This window comes from Neofelis nebulosa, chromosome 13 (assembly GCF_028018385.1).
Source record: "Neofelis nebulosa isolate mNeoNeb1 chromosome 13, mNeoNeb1.pri, whole genome shotgun sequence".
Classification (NCBI taxonomy): domain Eukaryota; kingdom Metazoa; phylum Chordata; class Mammalia; order Carnivora; family Felidae; genus Neofelis; species Neofelis nebulosa.
The window spans coordinates 64,192,429-64,209,749 of record NC_080794.1 but is presented as its reverse complement, the minus strand read 5'-3'; the positions used below and the strand labels follow the sequence as shown (position 1 = coordinate 64,209,749).

General features: G+C 55.4%; 2 protein-coding genes across 5 annotated transcripts; one reads left to right on the top strand and one right to left on the bottom strand.

The window, feature by feature from the left end:
- The first annotated feature begins 30 nt into the window (after positions 1 to 30).
- MRPL43 (mitochondrial ribosomal protein L43) lies at positions 31 to 1,555 on the top strand. Its single transcript, XM_058697527.1, has 3 exons — positions 31 to 224; positions 314 to 420; positions 542 to 1,555. Exons 1-3 carry the CDS (start codon positions 94 to 96, stop codon positions 781 to 783), a joined length of 480 nt encoding a protein of 159 aa, XP_058553510.1. The 5' UTR covers positions 31 to 93; the 3' UTR covers positions 784 to 1,555.
- A 594-nt stretch (positions 1,556 to 2,149) lies between these two features.
- Positions 2,150 to 16,300, bottom strand: SEMA4G (semaphorin 4G). Of its 4 annotated transcripts, none has more exons than XR_009252529.1 (16): positions 16,169 to 16,300; positions 12,788 to 13,267; positions 12,531 to 12,679; positions 12,186 to 12,248; positions 8,819 to 8,917; positions 8,603 to 8,696; positions 8,338 to 8,451; positions 7,983 to 8,152; positions 7,738 to 7,907; positions 7,297 to 7,441; positions 6,930 to 7,152; positions 6,394 to 6,509; positions 6,108 to 6,271; positions 5,879 to 5,940; positions 3,380 to 4,442; positions 2,150 to 3,245 (listed from the first exon to the last, which is right to left on the bottom strand). XR_009252529.1 is itself a non-coding variant. In XM_058697516.1 (15 exons), the coding sequence occupies exons 2-15, from the start codon at positions 12,909 to 12,911 to the stop codon at positions 3,613 to 3,615; spliced, it is 2,523 nt and encodes an 840-aa protein (XP_058553499.1). In that variant the 5' UTR covers positions 12,912 to 13,267; positions 16,169 to 16,300; the 3' UTR covers positions 2,150 to 3,612. The 4 variants fall into 4 exon arrangements, 2 of the variants coding, with proteins under 2 accessions (XP_058553499.1, XP_058553500.1); XR_009252530.1 differs by having other exon boundaries at positions 2,150 to 3,241; XM_058697516.1 differs by having other exon boundaries at positions 2,150 to 4,442.
- Positions 16,301 to 17,321: the final 1,021 nt, after the last annotated feature.

Sequence of the window (17,321 nt, the reverse complement as noted above, 5' to 3'; positions counted from 1 at the left end):
GCCGCGTGTGTTCCCGGAACCGGAAGTCCCGACGTTCGTCCCGCCCCCGTCCCGCGAGGTTGGGTTGGGCTGGGCTGCCTGGGCGCTGTAGCCATGACGGCGCGCGGGACCCCGAGCCGCTTTCTGGCCAGTGTCCTCCACAACGGTCTGGGTCGCTACGTGCAGCAGCTGCAGCGTCTCAGCTTTAGCCTCAGTCGCGATGCGCCCTCGTCCCGCGGCGCCAGGTGAGCCGGGCGCAGGGCGCGGGGCGCTCTCGGGGCAGAGGTCGCCCAGGGTCGGGGGTCGCCGTGCTTACTCTTCTGGGCTTCCTCAGGGAGTTCGTGGAAAGGGAGGTGGCAGACTTCGCCCGACGGAACCCGGGGGTCGTAATATACGTGAACTCGCGGCCGTGCTGTGTGCCCAGAGTAGTGGCCGAGTACCGTGAGTGGGGCCGGACGAGGGCTGGAGGGCGGCATCTGGGGGCTGCCCCGCCGGCTCTCCTTCCTCTCGTCTTACCCTGATCCATCCGCTTCCTCTCCCCCCACCCCCTCCCTTCGGCCAGTTAACGGGGCTGTGCGCGAGGAGAGCATCCACTGCAAGTCAGTGGCGGAGATTGCGACGCTGGTGCAGAAACTGGCGGACCAGTCGGGCTTGGAAGTGATCCGCATCCGTAAGCCCTTCCACACGGACAGCCCTAGCATCCAGGGCCAGTGGCACCCCTTCACCAACAAACCGACAACGTTGGGCGGGCTGCGCCCGCGAGAAGTCCAGGATGCTGCCCCAGCCCAGGTGCAAGTGCCATGAAGAGTTACCCCAACAACTCCAATCCCAGGCTTTGGACTCTTGCCCCAGTGGAGGTGGTTCTTCCTCTCTGGTTCAGGGGATTCCAAGCCCACGCCGGCAGATGGAGCCCACCAAAACGGAAGTTGACGCCAAAGCTTTTGCTTGGGATAAAGAAGAGCTGCTTGTCTTCGTTGCATAGGAGGAGGGGCAGTGACTTTGTTAAGTCTCCTAATTATCGCCCAGTTGACATCCTTGAAACCTGATTCTTCAAGGATTTTATAGGCTTTTATTTCTCTGTAATCCAGACTGATAATAGTGATCTCAAATCCAGGTGTGGGGTTTCAAGACTGGCTTCTGAGGAATCTCTGATGTCCCAGTTCTTTCTTTTTTTTTTTTTTTTTTAACATTTATTCATTTTTGAGAGAGAGACTGTGTGTGTGTGTGTGTGTGTGTGTGTGTGTGTGTGTGTTTGTGAGAGAGCGGGGGAGGGGCAGAGAGAGAGGGAGACACAGAATCCGAGGCAGGCTTCAGGCTCTAAGCTGTCAACACAGAGCCCAATGTGGGGCTCAAACCCACAAACTGAGATCATGACCTGAGCCAAAGTGAATGCTTAATTGGCTGAGCCACGCAGGTGCCCCTCCCATCCATGTCCTATTTCTGCAACCATTGAACTAGAGAGAGCTAGCACCTTAGATTCTGCTGTGAACCTGGCATTAGGACAGCCACTTTACATCCGTGTAAATGTTTAGATTAGAAAACTGAGGTTAATAAACTTGCCCAAAGTTACGCTTGAGATCTTCAAAATATGTGTATATTTTAAGTCTAACCCCATTTTTCATTATCCTAAACCCTTCAGGATGGTTAGTGTTAGAGGCCATGTGATTATCCAGTCCTAACCCTTGGAGACTGATTCTTAGGACAGGTCCCTGGTAACAAGCTTGCCCTGGTCCTAACTACTAACTACTCCCCAAGACAGGCCCCTCTGCAGAAATGAATTCATGTTGTCCCTTGTTGGGGGGAGGGACGGGACTGAAAAGCTTCTTGGGGATGAGCAAGAGAGCTGATAAACAGAGAGCATCTTCTAGGCTTAGCCAAAACAAGGGGGAGGAATAGTGAGGAAAAGAGCTAGGAGGTAAAAACCTAGACACCCTTGTATGAATTCTTGGAGTGTTGTAATTTTGTTTGTCATGCCCATACCACCATGATCAGTGAGTAGTGAGAACGTTATAAAGGCCTTTGTATCCACCCAGGGCAGTCAGATGGAACCTGAGGATCCCAGTTTCCTCTGCAAATGGTTTTATGGGGAGCAGAGCCAACCCTGGAATCAGAAGCCTGCCCCCTGGTGACCAGGGGAAGGCCAGTCTAGACCAAGCAGACCACACATGGCTGTGGGGAAAGAGGGTATTTATTAACCAACAGGAGGGGGAGGAGCTGAGCCCAGGCTCCCCACTCTGTCACATGCCTGTTCTGCCCACCTTGGTGGTGAGTGGGGGCATTCCTAAAGAAGTGTAGCCGTTCTCACAATAAATACATTCATTGTGGGGTGGAGGTGGGAGAAGTTGGGTGAAGGGCAGTAAAAACCCGTGGGATTCCACGTTCTCAGCTACAAAAATAACAGTCATCCTCACCCAAGGGGAATGGGGGAGCTCAGTCAGGATTTGATTGTCCCATATGGGCCTGGAGACTTCGGAGGCCCCTGGACCCTGAAAGTGCCCCGGTGAGGTAGGACAGGGATGGGAGCCAAGCATCCAAACTCCCAGCCTCTGCCCTTTGCATAGTTCCAAGAACGGGCTTCATGTGCCAGGTGAGACATCAGATCTCCTCCCCCTGCTCTGGTCTGGGGGTAGCAAATGCTTGGTCCCCAAAAGGGAGGCTGGCTCATTGCAGTGTTGGTCACCCGTCCTAGGGAAATGTCTGAGAGGACAGCTGAATGGGAGAGGGCTCTCCCTCTGAAATGTCCATGGACCAAACCCAACAGATACAGGTCCGAGGCAGCAAAGGGAGGCTCAGAAATGCAAGTGGAAATGTAAGCATGTGTGTGTGAAGGGACATGCCTGGGGCTCTGTCTGTCACTCTTGAGAGTGACCAAGGGGGTGAGGAGGTTGACCAAAGAGGGCTGCACGTTAAGGAAGAAGAGGGGAATGACACAGTCCTACCTCCCCAGACTGGCCTGTTCCCGAGCTTTTGCCAAAGAGGTCACCACATGGGGCTGGGACTAGGGGAGAAACCTAGATAGGATGGGATATGGCCATTGGAAGGGTACCCAAAGTCCAGGAGAGATGAAACACAATGTTCCAGGAGATGGGGGTGGGGGCCCTGCAGCCCAGCTGATAGACATTCATCCGTGTGCACATGTGAATGCATGCAGGGCTCAGGTGGCTCTGGTGGCTGGCAGAGGTCTTGTCTGGTTTCGGGACCATCCAGCACATAGGGCCACGCAGAGGGTGGTGACCTTGAGGTCATCTGGACCTGCAGAGCCCTGCCTGGGAGAAAGAGGAAGGATTTGAACAGACAAATGGGGCAGAAAGTTGGCATCCTCTCCTCCCAAGTGCTTGGGGTAAGGGAATAGGAACTGGGGCTGGGTCTACAGAATTCCACGTCCTGGGGGAGTACCCACCTCTGAGGAGCACCGGTGGGCCTGGGCTGCTCACAGATGGGTCTGTGGAGACTGAGGAGGGGACTTTGGCTGGGCCTGACTCTGCCAGCCCTACAGGGACATCACAAAGTTGGGAGAAGGGCCTGGAGTTGGGGGGAGGGAGGTGAAGGTAGAGTGGCTGTGTTGGGGAAGCAGCAGCCCAGCCTGGGGCAGACAGGCTGGCTTGGAAGAGCATTTGTCCTAGGAGGCTGGGCTCAGACAGAGCTCTCGTCCAGGTGCTCTACAAGCTGTGTGTGTTTCCTCTTCTCCAGGATGCGGCTGAGCTCCTCAGCAAACGAGCAGGGCCCTGCTGGCACTCCGTTGTTGCTCTGCCTCAGGAGCACGTAGCTGTTGCCGTTCATCCTGCGCAGCCGGCTGGGTAGTGCCACCAGCCCGTTGGTCAGCTCGGCCGGTGGCGGTGGGGGCGGCGGAGGTGGTGGGGCTGGGGCTCCCTCCCCAGGGATGATCTGGAGGCAGCCACCTTCCAGGCCCCCAGCCCCCTCCCCATCATCACCCTCGTCTTCCTCTCCAGGACATTGGCCTGAAACTGTCTGCAGCTGCACAGCAGAGCCCCCTGCCCGGCCAGCCCGACCCAGAGAGTATTTCCTTCGACGCCCTCGTCTGCCTCCCTGAAGACAGGCCACATAGAGGAGGGAGGAAGCCAGGATGAGGCAGAGGCCGCCAAGCGCAGCGATGGCTAGCACATACAGTAGCCTCACGTCAGGTGCCAGCTGTGCCCCGGGCATGGCAGGGGCTTGTGGAGCTGGGGCAGGAGTGGCTGGCCGGACTGTGAGGCTGTAGGAGGCCAGCAGGGTGCGGAGGCCATTCTCCTCAGCATAGCAGCCATAGCTGCCACTGTGCTCAGGCTGTATGTTTGTCACCAGCAGCCCATCCACGCCCACGCGGTAGCCATGCTGTCCGTCATTCAGGCCCATGCTCCCATTGAGCAGCCACAAGGCCCGGGCCAGGTTGGATGGCTGGTCACAGGGCAGGAGAACATCGTCACCTCGGAGGACAGAGCGGGTTCTCAGTGGTGGTGGTGGCCCTGGAGGTGGGGAGGGGGGGCGGTGAGAGGAGTGGTCAGTGTTGTCTATCTGAGGGAGGGCGTTGGAGATGGCAGGCCAGGTGGTTCACTGTTACGTCCCTGGCACCAAGCGCAAATCTGGAATCATGGCGACAACTGAATGAGGTCTCCTGCGTTTGTGTTCCCATTTAAGGTTTGCATTGTCCCGTCTCAGTGGTTTCGGTGCCTGCTATCTGCCAATGATTTGTAAGCTCAATCTCTAGCACAGAGTTCTCCCCTGATCGACAGACTTGAACATCTTCCACACACAGGGCATCTCCACGGGAGGTCTCTTGAACATGGCACAGGAACTAAGGCCAAAGCCTCCGCCCCAAACTACACCAGGTCTTTTCCTTGAATTGTCACAGTGAATGGCACCAGTAGCTACTCAGCTGCTTAAGTCAGAAACCGGGGAGTCCCCTTGCCTCTCTCTCTCCTTCACCTTCGTGTCTAATTCTCACCAGGATTCTGCTTCCAGAATCCATCTCAGCCCTGTTCACTTCTCTCCTTCCCCAGCTGCTGGCCCACTCTGGCCCCCATGTAACTTATTCTCCATGCAGGAGTGGGGTAACCTTTTAAAAACACCACACTGATTGTGCCACTTCCCTGCCTCAACATGGTCCCTGCCCACTTCTCCAGCCTCTTGGCAAACACCCCAAGCTCATCGGCCTGCTGTCCCCTCTGCTTGGATGTCACCCCCCTCTCCGTGCCCTCCGCTGGTTGGCCAGGGGGAAAGAGCACAGAAGTAATGAAAAGCACAAACTCCAGTCAGACTGTTCGGGGTCAGGTTTGAATTCTGACCCCACTACTTAATAGCTTATTAACTTTGGGCAGTTTACTTACTCTCCCTGTACCTCAGAGAGATTGCCCCTCATAGGGATGGGGATCGTGGCACCTCTCTCCTAGCAACGCTGTGAGCATAAGAGAAATCGTGTGTGTACGTGTTCGGTCAGCGCCTGGCACAGAGTAAGTACTCAGTACATGTTAGTATGACTATTAACTTCCGCTCCTCCTTTAGGTATCAGCTCAGTCATCTGATCTTCCTCAGGGGAGTATTCATTGTCCTTCAAATCCTTGTTATAGTTGTAAGTATTCCTTTTGTAGCAAAAACCAATGGAAAGAATTACTTGGGTGATCATTTAATTGCCCCCCCTCCCGCCCCCGCCAGCACACACTTGGCTATAAGCTCAGGTGTGACAAAAAGAACTTTTATGTCATGAGCCTTCCTCCTCATTTATAATCCTTTAGGGCAACAGATGTCTGTGGAGCACTTACTCTGTGCCACACTGTGCTGGAACATCCTCGCTGAAAGCACACAGACACAACCATTCAGATACGTACACGCACAGGCAAATGACAGTAAACGTAGAGGACAGGCTATGCAGCCGGGCCTACACACGTCCATGCCTGTCACTTACCTGTGTCCTTGTTGCCTTCACAGCCTCGGTTTCCTCTCTCTATGTCCTGTATCAGTGCTGTCCTAAACTCACGAACAGGGGAACTGAGCTTTAGTCTCCCCAGTGGAAGTCAATGATGCTGTTGCCAACAACCGCCCCCCACTCCCCCTCCAGCTAGCAGGCCCGCCTCCTCCCCTCAGGCCCTGATCCCCTGTTCACATGGGACCCTCACACCCCTACCACCTCTTACCTGCTACCCTGGGACCTGTTGGTTATGATGCAGGCATGGGTGCTGGGGTCCCAGCCACAGTAGGGGTCCCGGGCCAGGATGCAGTCATAGCAGGAGCGGTAGCGGGAGCAGCTAGACAGTGGTAGCTGGATGACACCACTAGGGGCCCCCACGTAAAGGCTGTGCTGGGAGCCGGAGAGGAAAGCTGGTTGGCAACACCCCCAACTCCCACCTACAGACACACACGGCCACTGCCCAGCCACCCACTCCCTCCCCCTATTCTGGCAAGTAGTGGGTTAGAGGCTACCTGCATTGGAGAGATGACCAGATTTTCCACAGACTGGGGCTCCTTGAACACTTGTGTCTCTTCGATAATGTGCATCCCAGAACCCAGCACCACGGCCTTGTGGATCCAGCCATCAGCTGGTATGGAAAGGGCAGAGGGTCAGAACCCAGAAATGGAATCTGTTTTCAGCCCCCTGCAATAGCCTAATGGGAGTAGCTTGGGAGCCAGGACGTCAGGGACAAGGATTCAGCCGGTAACAGTTACTCAGGACTGGGAACAGTTCCCTGGCTGGGAACTCTGGGCCTGCCATGGCAGGAATTGTTGGGTCCAGAAACATTAGTGATCATGGTCAAATATCACTGTGGTTGGTGACAGGAATCCGCAGGTACCAAGAGCCAGTGGTCATTGGGGGTCAGTAGTGAGTGTTCATTGAAGAATCAACATCATTGGTCACCAGGGTTTTGTGATCAAAAGTCATTCAGGGGATGAGCGGTCAACGAGGATCAAGGACCCAGGTCAGCAGTTACCAAAGGGCCCAGGCCAGGGGTCAAAAGTACCTGTGCCCAGAAAGAGCAGGTCATAGGTGGGTCCGGCAGGCGTGGTGACAGGCGTCCCTGTGAGGTGTGTATAGCGCACACTGCGCTTGAGCAGCAGGGGCCGTCCTCGTGTGGGTACCACGGGCCGAGCCATCAGGGGGTGCAACTTCACAAAGTCCAAGACGAGGGATGGCAAATCCTGGGATGAGTTGTAGCCGCGAGTGCGCAATGAATCTGTGATGCACTGGGGTGGGGGGCAGAGGCAGTGAACCTCAGGAATCTACTGCTTGCGTGCCCTTCCCCCCCCCCCCCCCCCCAAGGCTAGGCCCTCCTGCCCCTCCCGGGGGTTCTGTCTACTCAGCACTGACCCCCAGGCCTGGGCACTCACTGAGCCGGGCCGGGGCTCCGGCACCCCACCCTCATAGCGGCCCCAGCGCCGGGCACCATCCTGGTATTCCATGTAGGGACCTGCGAAGACAGCCTGCACCTCGGCCAGGTCGTAGCGGCAGATGGCTGAGGCCTCTAGGGTCTTCCTAGGAAGGGACATAGGGGAGGGGCCTGAGCCACACTGGGTGGAGCCTGCCCCCTTGCCACCTGCCCCAGCCTGGAGCTCACTGTTAACCCTGGCCAACCCCAGCTCTCGGCCTCAGGGCCTCTCCTAAGGGTCAGGAGGCCACTGTGGCCTCTGGCTCCAGGCGAGCTAGATGTGCCTGGAATTCTCTCTCTGCAGCCAGCCTCCCCACAAGGGATCCTATTTCTCCTCATTGACCTCTGCTCCAGGCCTCAGGCTGTCCCCAGTTCCTTGTGTCCCCACTGTCCCTGCACTGACCACTGTGTGGTCAGCGTGAAGGCCGCATAGAAGTGTGTGCGTGCTGAGGTGTCAGTGTCCAGGCTGCAGACACCACGTAGCATCTCATACTGTGGAATGTGGCAGACTAGACGCGCCTTTAAGAAGGAGGTCCACTTCTTCTGCAAGATCTTCTTTCCTCCTAGGTCTCCCTGGGGAGGTAGGGCACAGGGTCAGCATCAGAGGTTCCGCTTGTACACTCTTGGGCCAAACTTGGTGCTACTCACCTTGCACACACGGGCCACACGGGCCACACGGTGGCTGTTGCGGCTCTGAGTGAAGCTGCTGGGGCCCTCGTCAGTGGCCCGCTCCGTGAAGAAGTAGTAAACCTTGTCGTCATCGCCCACTGTACTGGCCTCGCTCTCCCGTACCAGGACGGAGAACACAAACTCAGCATCTGCAGGTTGGGCAGTTCAAGTGGCCCCTGAGACAGGATGGGGATCCCCTCCACTACCCCTCACTCAACCACACTCAGGAATAGACAGGCTCACCTGGGAATTTGGGGATGGGATGTCAACTGCCCAAGGGAGTAAAGATGAATAGTCCCCTGCCCCCCAACATCCTGTGCCTCATCCTCCTAACCATTGAGCCAGTGCATTGGAGCCTCCTCAGTCCTCAAGGAGTGCGGGTGGCGGCTTCGGCGGATGTCAGGGATGCTCCGGAATTCATACCGTGTGGCTGTGTAGAGGCCTCCATCTGGAGCACAGGCATGCCACGCATGACAGACACGTCACATACAATAAGGCACATAACACATACCAGTGGCAAGTCCTGGCAACGAGGTCCGTGTCCCCCAAAGAGCACGCTGATGGATAAGGGGCCAGGGTGGGGAGGAGCGCATGCTCACCGATGATGAGGCCTGTGAAGCCACGGGCTGGGTCATAAGGACACTTCTCCTTCCCCTCCTCAAAGCTTGTTGGCAAGGTGAAGGCCTCAGCATCCTGGAGGATTACGAGGCCAGAAGTCAGTGGTCTCGAGGACAGGCAGGGGTCATGGCCCAAGCTCAGACTGGTCCAGGGCCAGGGAGCAGCAATAAGGGCTGGGCTGGGGCAGGCCTACTCACAATGGCTGCACAGAGAGGCTGGAAGGCGTGAGTCCCGCATGCATAGAAGTGGGTGGCATTGAGTCGCTGAAGGAATCGCACATGGTTGAAGCACTCCGTCTGGGGGGGAGGTGGGGGAGGGCTGTGAGCCCCCAGCCTGCTTAGAGGCCTTTTCCGTTAATCCAGCGTTGTAGTTCGGCTCTTGCCCCCACCCACCCGACACAGTTCTGAGTTCCCAGTGGGCCTGCTCACTGCCCGGAACACAGACTACTCCCTGGAACCCACTGTCCTTGGGCTTCCCAGCGGCACTGACCCCTCTTCAGTCTTCTATCTCACTGTCAGGATTACCTGACACATCTTGCCAGCTTCTGCATTGCCTGCAGCCCTCCGCACCCCCAGTTCGGGGCCCCCAGGGCTCCCCCCACCCTGAAATACTTCTCTCACATCTCCTTCTCAGCAGTGTCCCCTAGTCCTGGAGCTCCCACACCCCCTGTGGGGTGACACTACCAAATGTATCCCCAGGCTCTGCCCTCTCTCCACCCAATAGCTAGCTCATTCCCTCCTCCCTAACCTGCATCTTCCCTCCTAAACCTGGTCATCCAGTCTTTCCCACCTCACTTCATCCATCCATCCTATTAGTCGATTCCAGGAGTCATCCTTGCTGCTTCCCACTCCCTCACCCCCATGTTCAGTCCTTCCTCGAGATTCTGTGTCATGTCTCCTGATGTGGTCCACTTCCCCCTCCACCTCCACCACCCTAGTCCATGTCACCACTGTTGCCTCTTCCCTGGACAACTGTAGAGACTGCCTGACAGTTCTCCCAAGCCTCCGCCACTCTGTAAAAGCTACTTGTTTATTCAATGAGTGAGGAATGCATGTACACAGTGTAAAATTCAGAAGGTACAAAGGGATAGGTTGTAAACAGAGCGTCTCCTTTTATCCCTGTTGCCTTCAAAGGGGACTGCTCTTACCATTGTCTGGTTTCCTTCCAGAGATATTCTACCGATTAGCACCCTCTGGCAACCCACTTTCCAAGGCATATTTTAAACATGTAAACCAGATCGTGTCACTGCTGTATTTAAAAAAACGTTCAGTGGCCCACTAGAGTCCTGAACATAGCCTACCACTTCCGGCCCTGCATGGTAGGGCTCTGCCCCTTCCTCCCCTCCCTCACCTGCTCCAGCCACACTGCTCTTCTCTGCCCATTAAATGCCTCAAGCTAAGCGCCCCCTCCCCGACTTGTTTGCCTTGTTCATGATTCCTCCTCCTGCTTGTTACCCAGGGTTTGAATCCATGCAGGCCTTTTTGTCTCATCCCATTGCCTCCCCGGGTCCCTTCTCTCCACTAGCCTGCTCATGCCTTCCTCCTCTGACCCCCATGATGCCCCCAACCTTCACTGCCTTTCCTGCCTCCAGACTCACTATTTTATTTTATGATTTTTTTAGAAGGATTTTTTTTAAGTTTATTTTTATTTATTTTGAGAGAGAGATAGAGAGAGGGCAGGGGAGAGGAGAGAGATAATCCCAAGCAGGCTCCGTGAAGGACTCAAACTCATGAACCGCGAGATCACGAACTGAGTCAGATGCTTAATCAACTGAGCCACCCAGGTGTCCCATAGACTTACTCCATTTTAATCCATCTAGTGCCTGGGCCTGGATTAGTATTACTCTAGTAGTGTTTCCCCAAGATGTTTACATTAAAAAAGGTCGGGGTCCCTGGGTGGCTCAGTCGGTTAAGCGTCCAACTTCGGCTCAGGTCACGATTTCACAGTTTGTGAGTTCGAGCCCCGTATTGGGCCCTGTGCTGACAGCTCGGAGCCTGGAGCCTGCTTTGGATTCTGTGTCTCCCTCTCTCTCTGCCCCTCCCCACTCATGCTCTGTCTCTTTCTCTCTCAAAAATAAATAAACACTAAAAAAAAAAAAAAAAGTGGGGGGGGGGTGGGTGGGATGGGGGTGGGTGGGAAGGAGAGCACCTGGGTGGCTCAGTAAGTTAAGTGTCTGACTCTTGATTTCGGCTCAGGGCATGAACTCATGGTTTGTGGGATCAAGCCCCATGAGGAGCCTGTGTGGGATTCTCTCCCTCACTCTCTGCTTGCCCCCCCCCCTCCCATTCATGCACACACACTCTCTCTCAAAATAAACTTAAATAAATAAACAAACAAATAAGGGGGGATGAGGGAGGAATTCTGTGGTCAAATACGTTGGAAACCATGGCTAAAACCTGCCTTGCCAGGGGACTTCTCAGGGCCTTAGGGATGTTGCTGTGCACTGTGGGATTAAGCATACAGCATTTCCCAAACTCATCTGACCATTAAACCCCCCCTTTTGAAAATTAATGTTTCTCAGAACATGTTTTGGGAATTGTCTTCCTGAAGCCTTGCTACCCAAAGTGTGGCTTGGGGAGCAACAGTATCAGCTTCCCCTGGAAGCTTGTTAGAATTGCAGAATCTTGGGCCCCTTCCCCAGACTGACTGAGTTAGCACCTGCATTTATAACATACCCAGGTGATTCTTGTGCACACTAAAGTCTGAGAGTCTCTAAAGTACCAAATGGTGAGGGTGCCCACTGTCACAGAATAAAACCCATACCTCTAGCTGGGCATTTGCAGTGCTCTGTGACTGGGTTCCACTTGCTTCACCAGCCCCACTTCCTACCCATGCTGCTCCAGCAGCACTTTTGATGAAATCTCTTAGCGGTGCCTCGTTAAACACACCTATCCCGACACCACCCCAGACCCACTGAATCAGAACCCCTGGGCCAGGGAATATAGTTTTTTTTCTTTCTTTTTGTGGATGGCTCTATGCCCAATGTGGGGTTTGAACTCATGACCCTGAGATCAAGAGTTGCATGCTCTACTGACTGAGCCAGCCAGGCACCCCTGGGAATGCGTATCTTTAAAAAGTTCTCCGGATGGATCTGTTACATAGCCAGACATGGAACCCCTGCAGACACCCTGTTCTTTAGCTTGGAAGAACTGGCAATTCGCTAACAGCCCTCCATGGAATACTGGGTATTTGAGCTAGTCCTTGACTAAACCTCATTTGTCTCATCTGTAAAATGGAGGATAATACTATTTCATAGGGTTATTTTAGAATTAGGAGAGATAATGGCTAAGTCAGCATTTACTAGAGATTACTTATTTCTATCATGATTCTTACTCAGGAGCCCAGAAGAGATTCAGATGCCACTATAGGCCAAGCTGGTAGGTGACCAGCTGTTTGGATTAGAAGCGCTGCACCTAGGGCCCACCACTCTGGCTACACTCACGTGTTTGCTGTGGTTGCTACAACTGACTGGCTGATCCATACCTCTCCATCTGTGTCCCCACCAACCTTGACATCCCCAGCTGAAGAGAAGGAAAGGAGCTGGGGAAAGGACAGACCACATACCTGGTTGTTTTTCCCTTTTTGATGGCATTTGCTCTGCATCTCTGGGGAGGCCTCCCAGTGGATCTGGAGACAGGGAAAGGGAATGGGCTGATGTGTTGACCCCAGGACCCTTCCCTTTCACCATTATCTGTGGGACCAGGTATAGGACTGCAGGGAACAGGGGAAACTGGGGTACAGGTAGGTTTCAGGAGGAGCATTGGATGGTAAGGGAGACGTGGGTTAGGAAGGGCCATGCTATCTGACCAGGGGGCTATGGAAGGCTGGCGAGGCTTCCAGGAAATTGAGGTCCCAGGGAGGTGGATAAAGCCGGAGATCCTCTGGGTGTTCCAGGTTCTAAGGGCTAACCTCTTTGTGAGCCCCATCTCCTATGTCACGGGCATTGAGAGAGAAGAGGGCACCTCGGGCTCCAACCAGCAGTCTTGCTGAAGACTCCTCCAGCAGCAGCGTTGAGTAGTTCTGGGCTCGGCCCTTGAAGTGCCGGGTCCTGGAGAGCTCTTGGGGAGAGTGGGAGTAGTGAGCCCAGCCCTGGGGTGTCCTCCCCACTCCCAGACCTGGCTCCTGCTGCGTTTCAAATTTGGCGGGGGGGGGGGGGGGTGTCTAACCTTCATAGGGGATGGTCATCCGTGGGATGGCATCTAGTTCTCTGGATGGTCTCCGCAGTGAGGGTCCAGGGACTGCAGATGCTGTGAGGAAGCTCAGGAAGAGGGGCCAGAGCCTTCCCCACATTTTTCTGGGGAGGCCCAGACCAGTAAGACCCCCAAGGGGAGCCAGGGCCACAGTCACAGGGTATGATGGCAAGAATAGTCACAGGGGTCAAGGTCCAGGGAGGTCACTTGGAAGGTCAGGGGTCATGGGGCCAGGGAGGGTCCTGGAATCGAGGGGACATGGAATCACAGGGTTGTGTGGCCATGGAATCCCAGGTTAGAGGTCAGAGGGAGGGATGGATCACACACTGCTTTTCTGCATCAAATACAAACTCCATGGTGGGAAGGAGTTGTGGGGTCATAAGGGGGTTGTAGGTCACTGATGGGGTCACCCTGCCCCGACAGCAGGACTAGTTCTGGTTCTCTGAGGTCCGTTTTCTAAAGAAAAAAAACAGGGTAGAAAAGCTCTTTTATCTGTGTGTGTGTGGAAGGTAGATGGCATTACCCCCAGACTTCAGGGGGCACTGGTGGGAGGGACCACAGAACTCCTACGTCAGGATTGGCTCACTGTCGCTCTGTCCACTTCTCTGCTCTGATGCAAGTTGGGTAGAACTTGCCCTCCTTACAAGACCCTAGACTCCTCCCAACCCGAACCCAAAGTATCCACCCTCCTCTGACCAGCCCAGAGGCTAAGCTAGGCCTCCAACTCGGGTGGAGCTCCGTTTTCAGAGAGAATGCCTTCTCCTCCCAACAATGGGACCAAACTTGGGGCAGCAGCTGCCCCTGCTGCCTGCGGGGGTGCCTTATGCAAGAAGGCTTGGCAGAGACATTTAATGGGCCTTTGTTGATTTTGTCCTGTTTTCCCTTTGTTTTTTCTTTTCCCTGGCCTGAGAGCTCCCTCTGGAATCTCTCTTTAATTAGACACTTCTCCTCCTCAGCATTCCTCTCTGAGGGGGTGCACATCTCTACTCTGCCCATGCGAGTCTGTACTGCACTCTCTGGCTAGGCATCCACACGTGTCCCTACCTGCAAATAGGCATTCATAGACATGGTGGGGGGCGGGTATCTGGGGCCCCCTGGCTGCACTGCACAGGTGTAATGTCTATGCAGGATGCTCTAGTGTGCAAGGCCAGTTGAGATAAAAGCAACATGGAAATGGTGAGTGATGGGAGCTCTTGGCCACCTCCCCTGGCTTACCTTGGAGACTATTCCACACCTGGACTCTCTCTCAAGTCATGTGGGGATGGGGTGGAAGTAGGTGGCAGATCTCCCCTGACCCCTGTAATAGGCCTGATCTCTGAGGTGGCTCTTGAAGGCTTCCTGGACTGGGCTGGGTGTGGAGGAAGCCTGACCCACCCAATCTCATCAGACACCCACAGACACAGCCACAAGGGCCACTGGCCTCTCCCCTCCTTTCCAGGTCAAATATTAACTATGTGGCCTTGAGGCGAGGGGAAGGACTAGGATCCGGCCAGAGGGAAAACAGGAATTTGGAGCATTTATTCAAGAGGTAAAGGTCAGCACTGTAGTGGTCAGAGCCCAGAGGGGGAGCATATAGTATGAATGTAGAGAAGAGTGTAGACTAGAGGGCGTCAGCTCCTCATCTGGGGGCTGGGCAGCACAAGGCCCCAGGCAAACTGCCCATGCCCCACCCCTCACTGTGGAGGCACACCTGTTTACCTTTGGGGCCTATTTGCTTAGTGCAGAAGTGGGGTGGGGGGTGGAGAGGGAGCCCTACGGCTATGAGGTATCAGGCTCTAGGACTGGGCAGGAGGAACACACTCCAGGTTAGAGAAACCACTCAGAGTGTGGTTCATGGCAGAAGTCAGACATGTCCAGAAGGGGGTGATGTGCACGCAATAGGTGCACATACACACATGTTCACAGAAGGGCTGCGAACAGATGTACTCATAGGAGAGTCATGCACACATACATTCACAGGGAGGTTTGTGCACGCATATGCTCATATAAAGGGCCTGCCAGATGCGTTCATACACATTGACAAATAAGGCTCTATTCACATATTCTCATCCATTCATTCAGCAGATCGCACAGCCTCAGAAGTTAAGGAGGGTTATAAATCCACACGTGTGCATATGAAGGATTGTACACCTATTCACAGAAAGGTCATGCACATACATATGTGTAGGGACATGCACACAAACCCACCGATACAGTAGGTCAGGCATGTTCATGTTAACAGAAGGGTCAAGTACATGTATGTTCACACAGTGCTCAGACACACAAATTACATGTGTGCAGAGGCAGCATATGTTCAAACAGGGGTCCAGTTCTCACTGCAGGGTTGGAGGCTGCCAGTGTCCACTGAGGTGCAGAGCAGCACTACCTCCCTTCCTCAAAGTCCCAATTTTAAGGCCAGATTCCAAATGTGTGTGTGTGTGGTGATGTAGGGAGGCATCTGACCTCAGATGTTCAAATGCAACGGGCTTCTCTGCAAAGGAAGGGGTACCTAACCCAGACGGAAGGAGGCCCCTCGCTTTAGCAAAAGAAAGATGGAATGGAACTTAGCACCGCTCCACTCCCCTGTATGCAGCCGTTCTAGATATGGGAGTTGGGCAGGGGCTCTCAGCCTCCATTTAACCTGTTGGGAGGGAGGGCGGGGCTAAACGGGGGGCGGAGCGGCTGCCCTCCCTCCCCCAGTGGCGACAAGGCTTCAAGGTCTCCAGTCTACACCCCACACTCCACCCCCAGTTCCACAGTTTGGGTTCCTCCCTAGGGCCAGCCCCCTGAACTCTGATCACCTTCCGAGCATTATATCCTAGGGTTCAAGAAACTGAGGAACGGAGGCACCCCCTCCCCCCCAAAACAGGATCGATGTTGGATCAGCAGGCTCTCGACCTTCATCCCAGACGTCCACCTGCTTAGTGTAGGCGGCATTCCCCTCAGCCCAGTAGGATGGCCGTCTCTTCTGGCCTGAGAGCCCTTCCCCCGCTACCCTCTCCTTCCATCATCCTGGACAGTATGAGGGTCTTCCCTCTCCTCAGATCTAACCTCTGTCTCTACTGCTGCAGCTCGAGGACAAGCTCTCCTTCGATCCCGCCGGACGCCAGGAGACGTGACCCAGATCCCGGGGAACACCGTTCGCCACGCGGGTCCCCGCCCCGCGCCGGTCCCCGACTCCGCGGTGGCGGGTCTGCGCCCTGCACGGCAGGAGGCCTGGCCCGCGCCCCTCCAGAGCCTTTATAGCAGGACCCGGGACTTGACGGTGAGAAAGGCCTGGCCCAGCTTGGAGGGTGGAATGGATGTGGGGAAGGCCTGGCCTGGCCTCCGCCCCCCGGCCCAGGCCCCGCCGCCGCCCGCGCTCCCTGCCTCTCTCACCTTTGCGCTTGGATCCCCGGCCATAGAGACGGCGACGCGCTGCTCCGCGGCCCCACAGCACCAGCTGCGGGAGGAAGGGGCTGCGGCCGGAGGCGGGGCGGGGGGTGGAGGCGGAGCCGGGGGTGGGGCGGGGGCTGGAAGGCGGGGCCAGGGAGGCGGGGCCGACAGGGTGGGGTGCAGGGAAGGGCGCCGCTCTCTTCTTTCGCGCCCCCCACCCTACACAATAAAGGTTTGAGGCCAAGGCTCACACGGCCTCCGGGCATCTGGCGTCCTCCACCCTCAAGGGCAGCAGCACCAGTATCGCCCCCTGGTGGTGGCCTCACCACCCCTGCGCTCTCTCCATGGGCTTCTGGCCCACCTTTCCTCCCCTCTAACCCCAGGACCCCTCTGACTTGCCTACTGCTGGGGACTTGCAAACCTGTTCTCTGGGGGCTTAACTTTCCGAGGGCCCTCTGACCAGTCTTCTAATATGGACCTCACTTCTTGCGTTCCTGCTACGCTCTTGGGCTCTCTGCCCAGGGTGCTGAGGGCCAGGGTAGATGGAGGCCAAGCCTTGGGGGCAGCTCTGAACATAGAACTGGGTCTGGATTCCCAGCTTCACAGCCTCCGGCTGCCTGGTCCTTCAGCTTGACTGTGAGTGGGTGAAAGGAGTTGGGCTTGGAAGGATGAAGTAACAGCTTGGCAAGAAATTCACACAGAAAATGCTGTTTTTCTGAATAAGCCACAACCGTTTGTACCTGTCCATTCAACCAAACCTTTTAGTAACGGGGTTCACCTCCTCAGGGACTGGGTCACTCGGATAACTGCCTTCCTTCCCTTCCAGCTCATGTTGAACATCATTCTTACTCCAGATCTTCCAGTGAACTCTCCTCATAGGCAATTAGACATTCTGTCCCTCCTAGGCTCAACCACCTCACCCCGCAGCGATCTAGGAAGCCCCCCTCAGAATCAACTCCCCAACTCCTCAGACTCAACCATGATGGTCCTCCCATGCAACATTTGGTGCTGCAGTTTCCCTGCAACTCAGGCCATGCCTCTGCCTCAGGGCCTGTTTAAGACCCCTCTAGGGTTTGAATCAAACCGGAGCTCTAGCCATGACCTGGCCTGCTCCTCCCTCCATCATTTATGCCAGTATTGCAATGGGCCCAAGAGC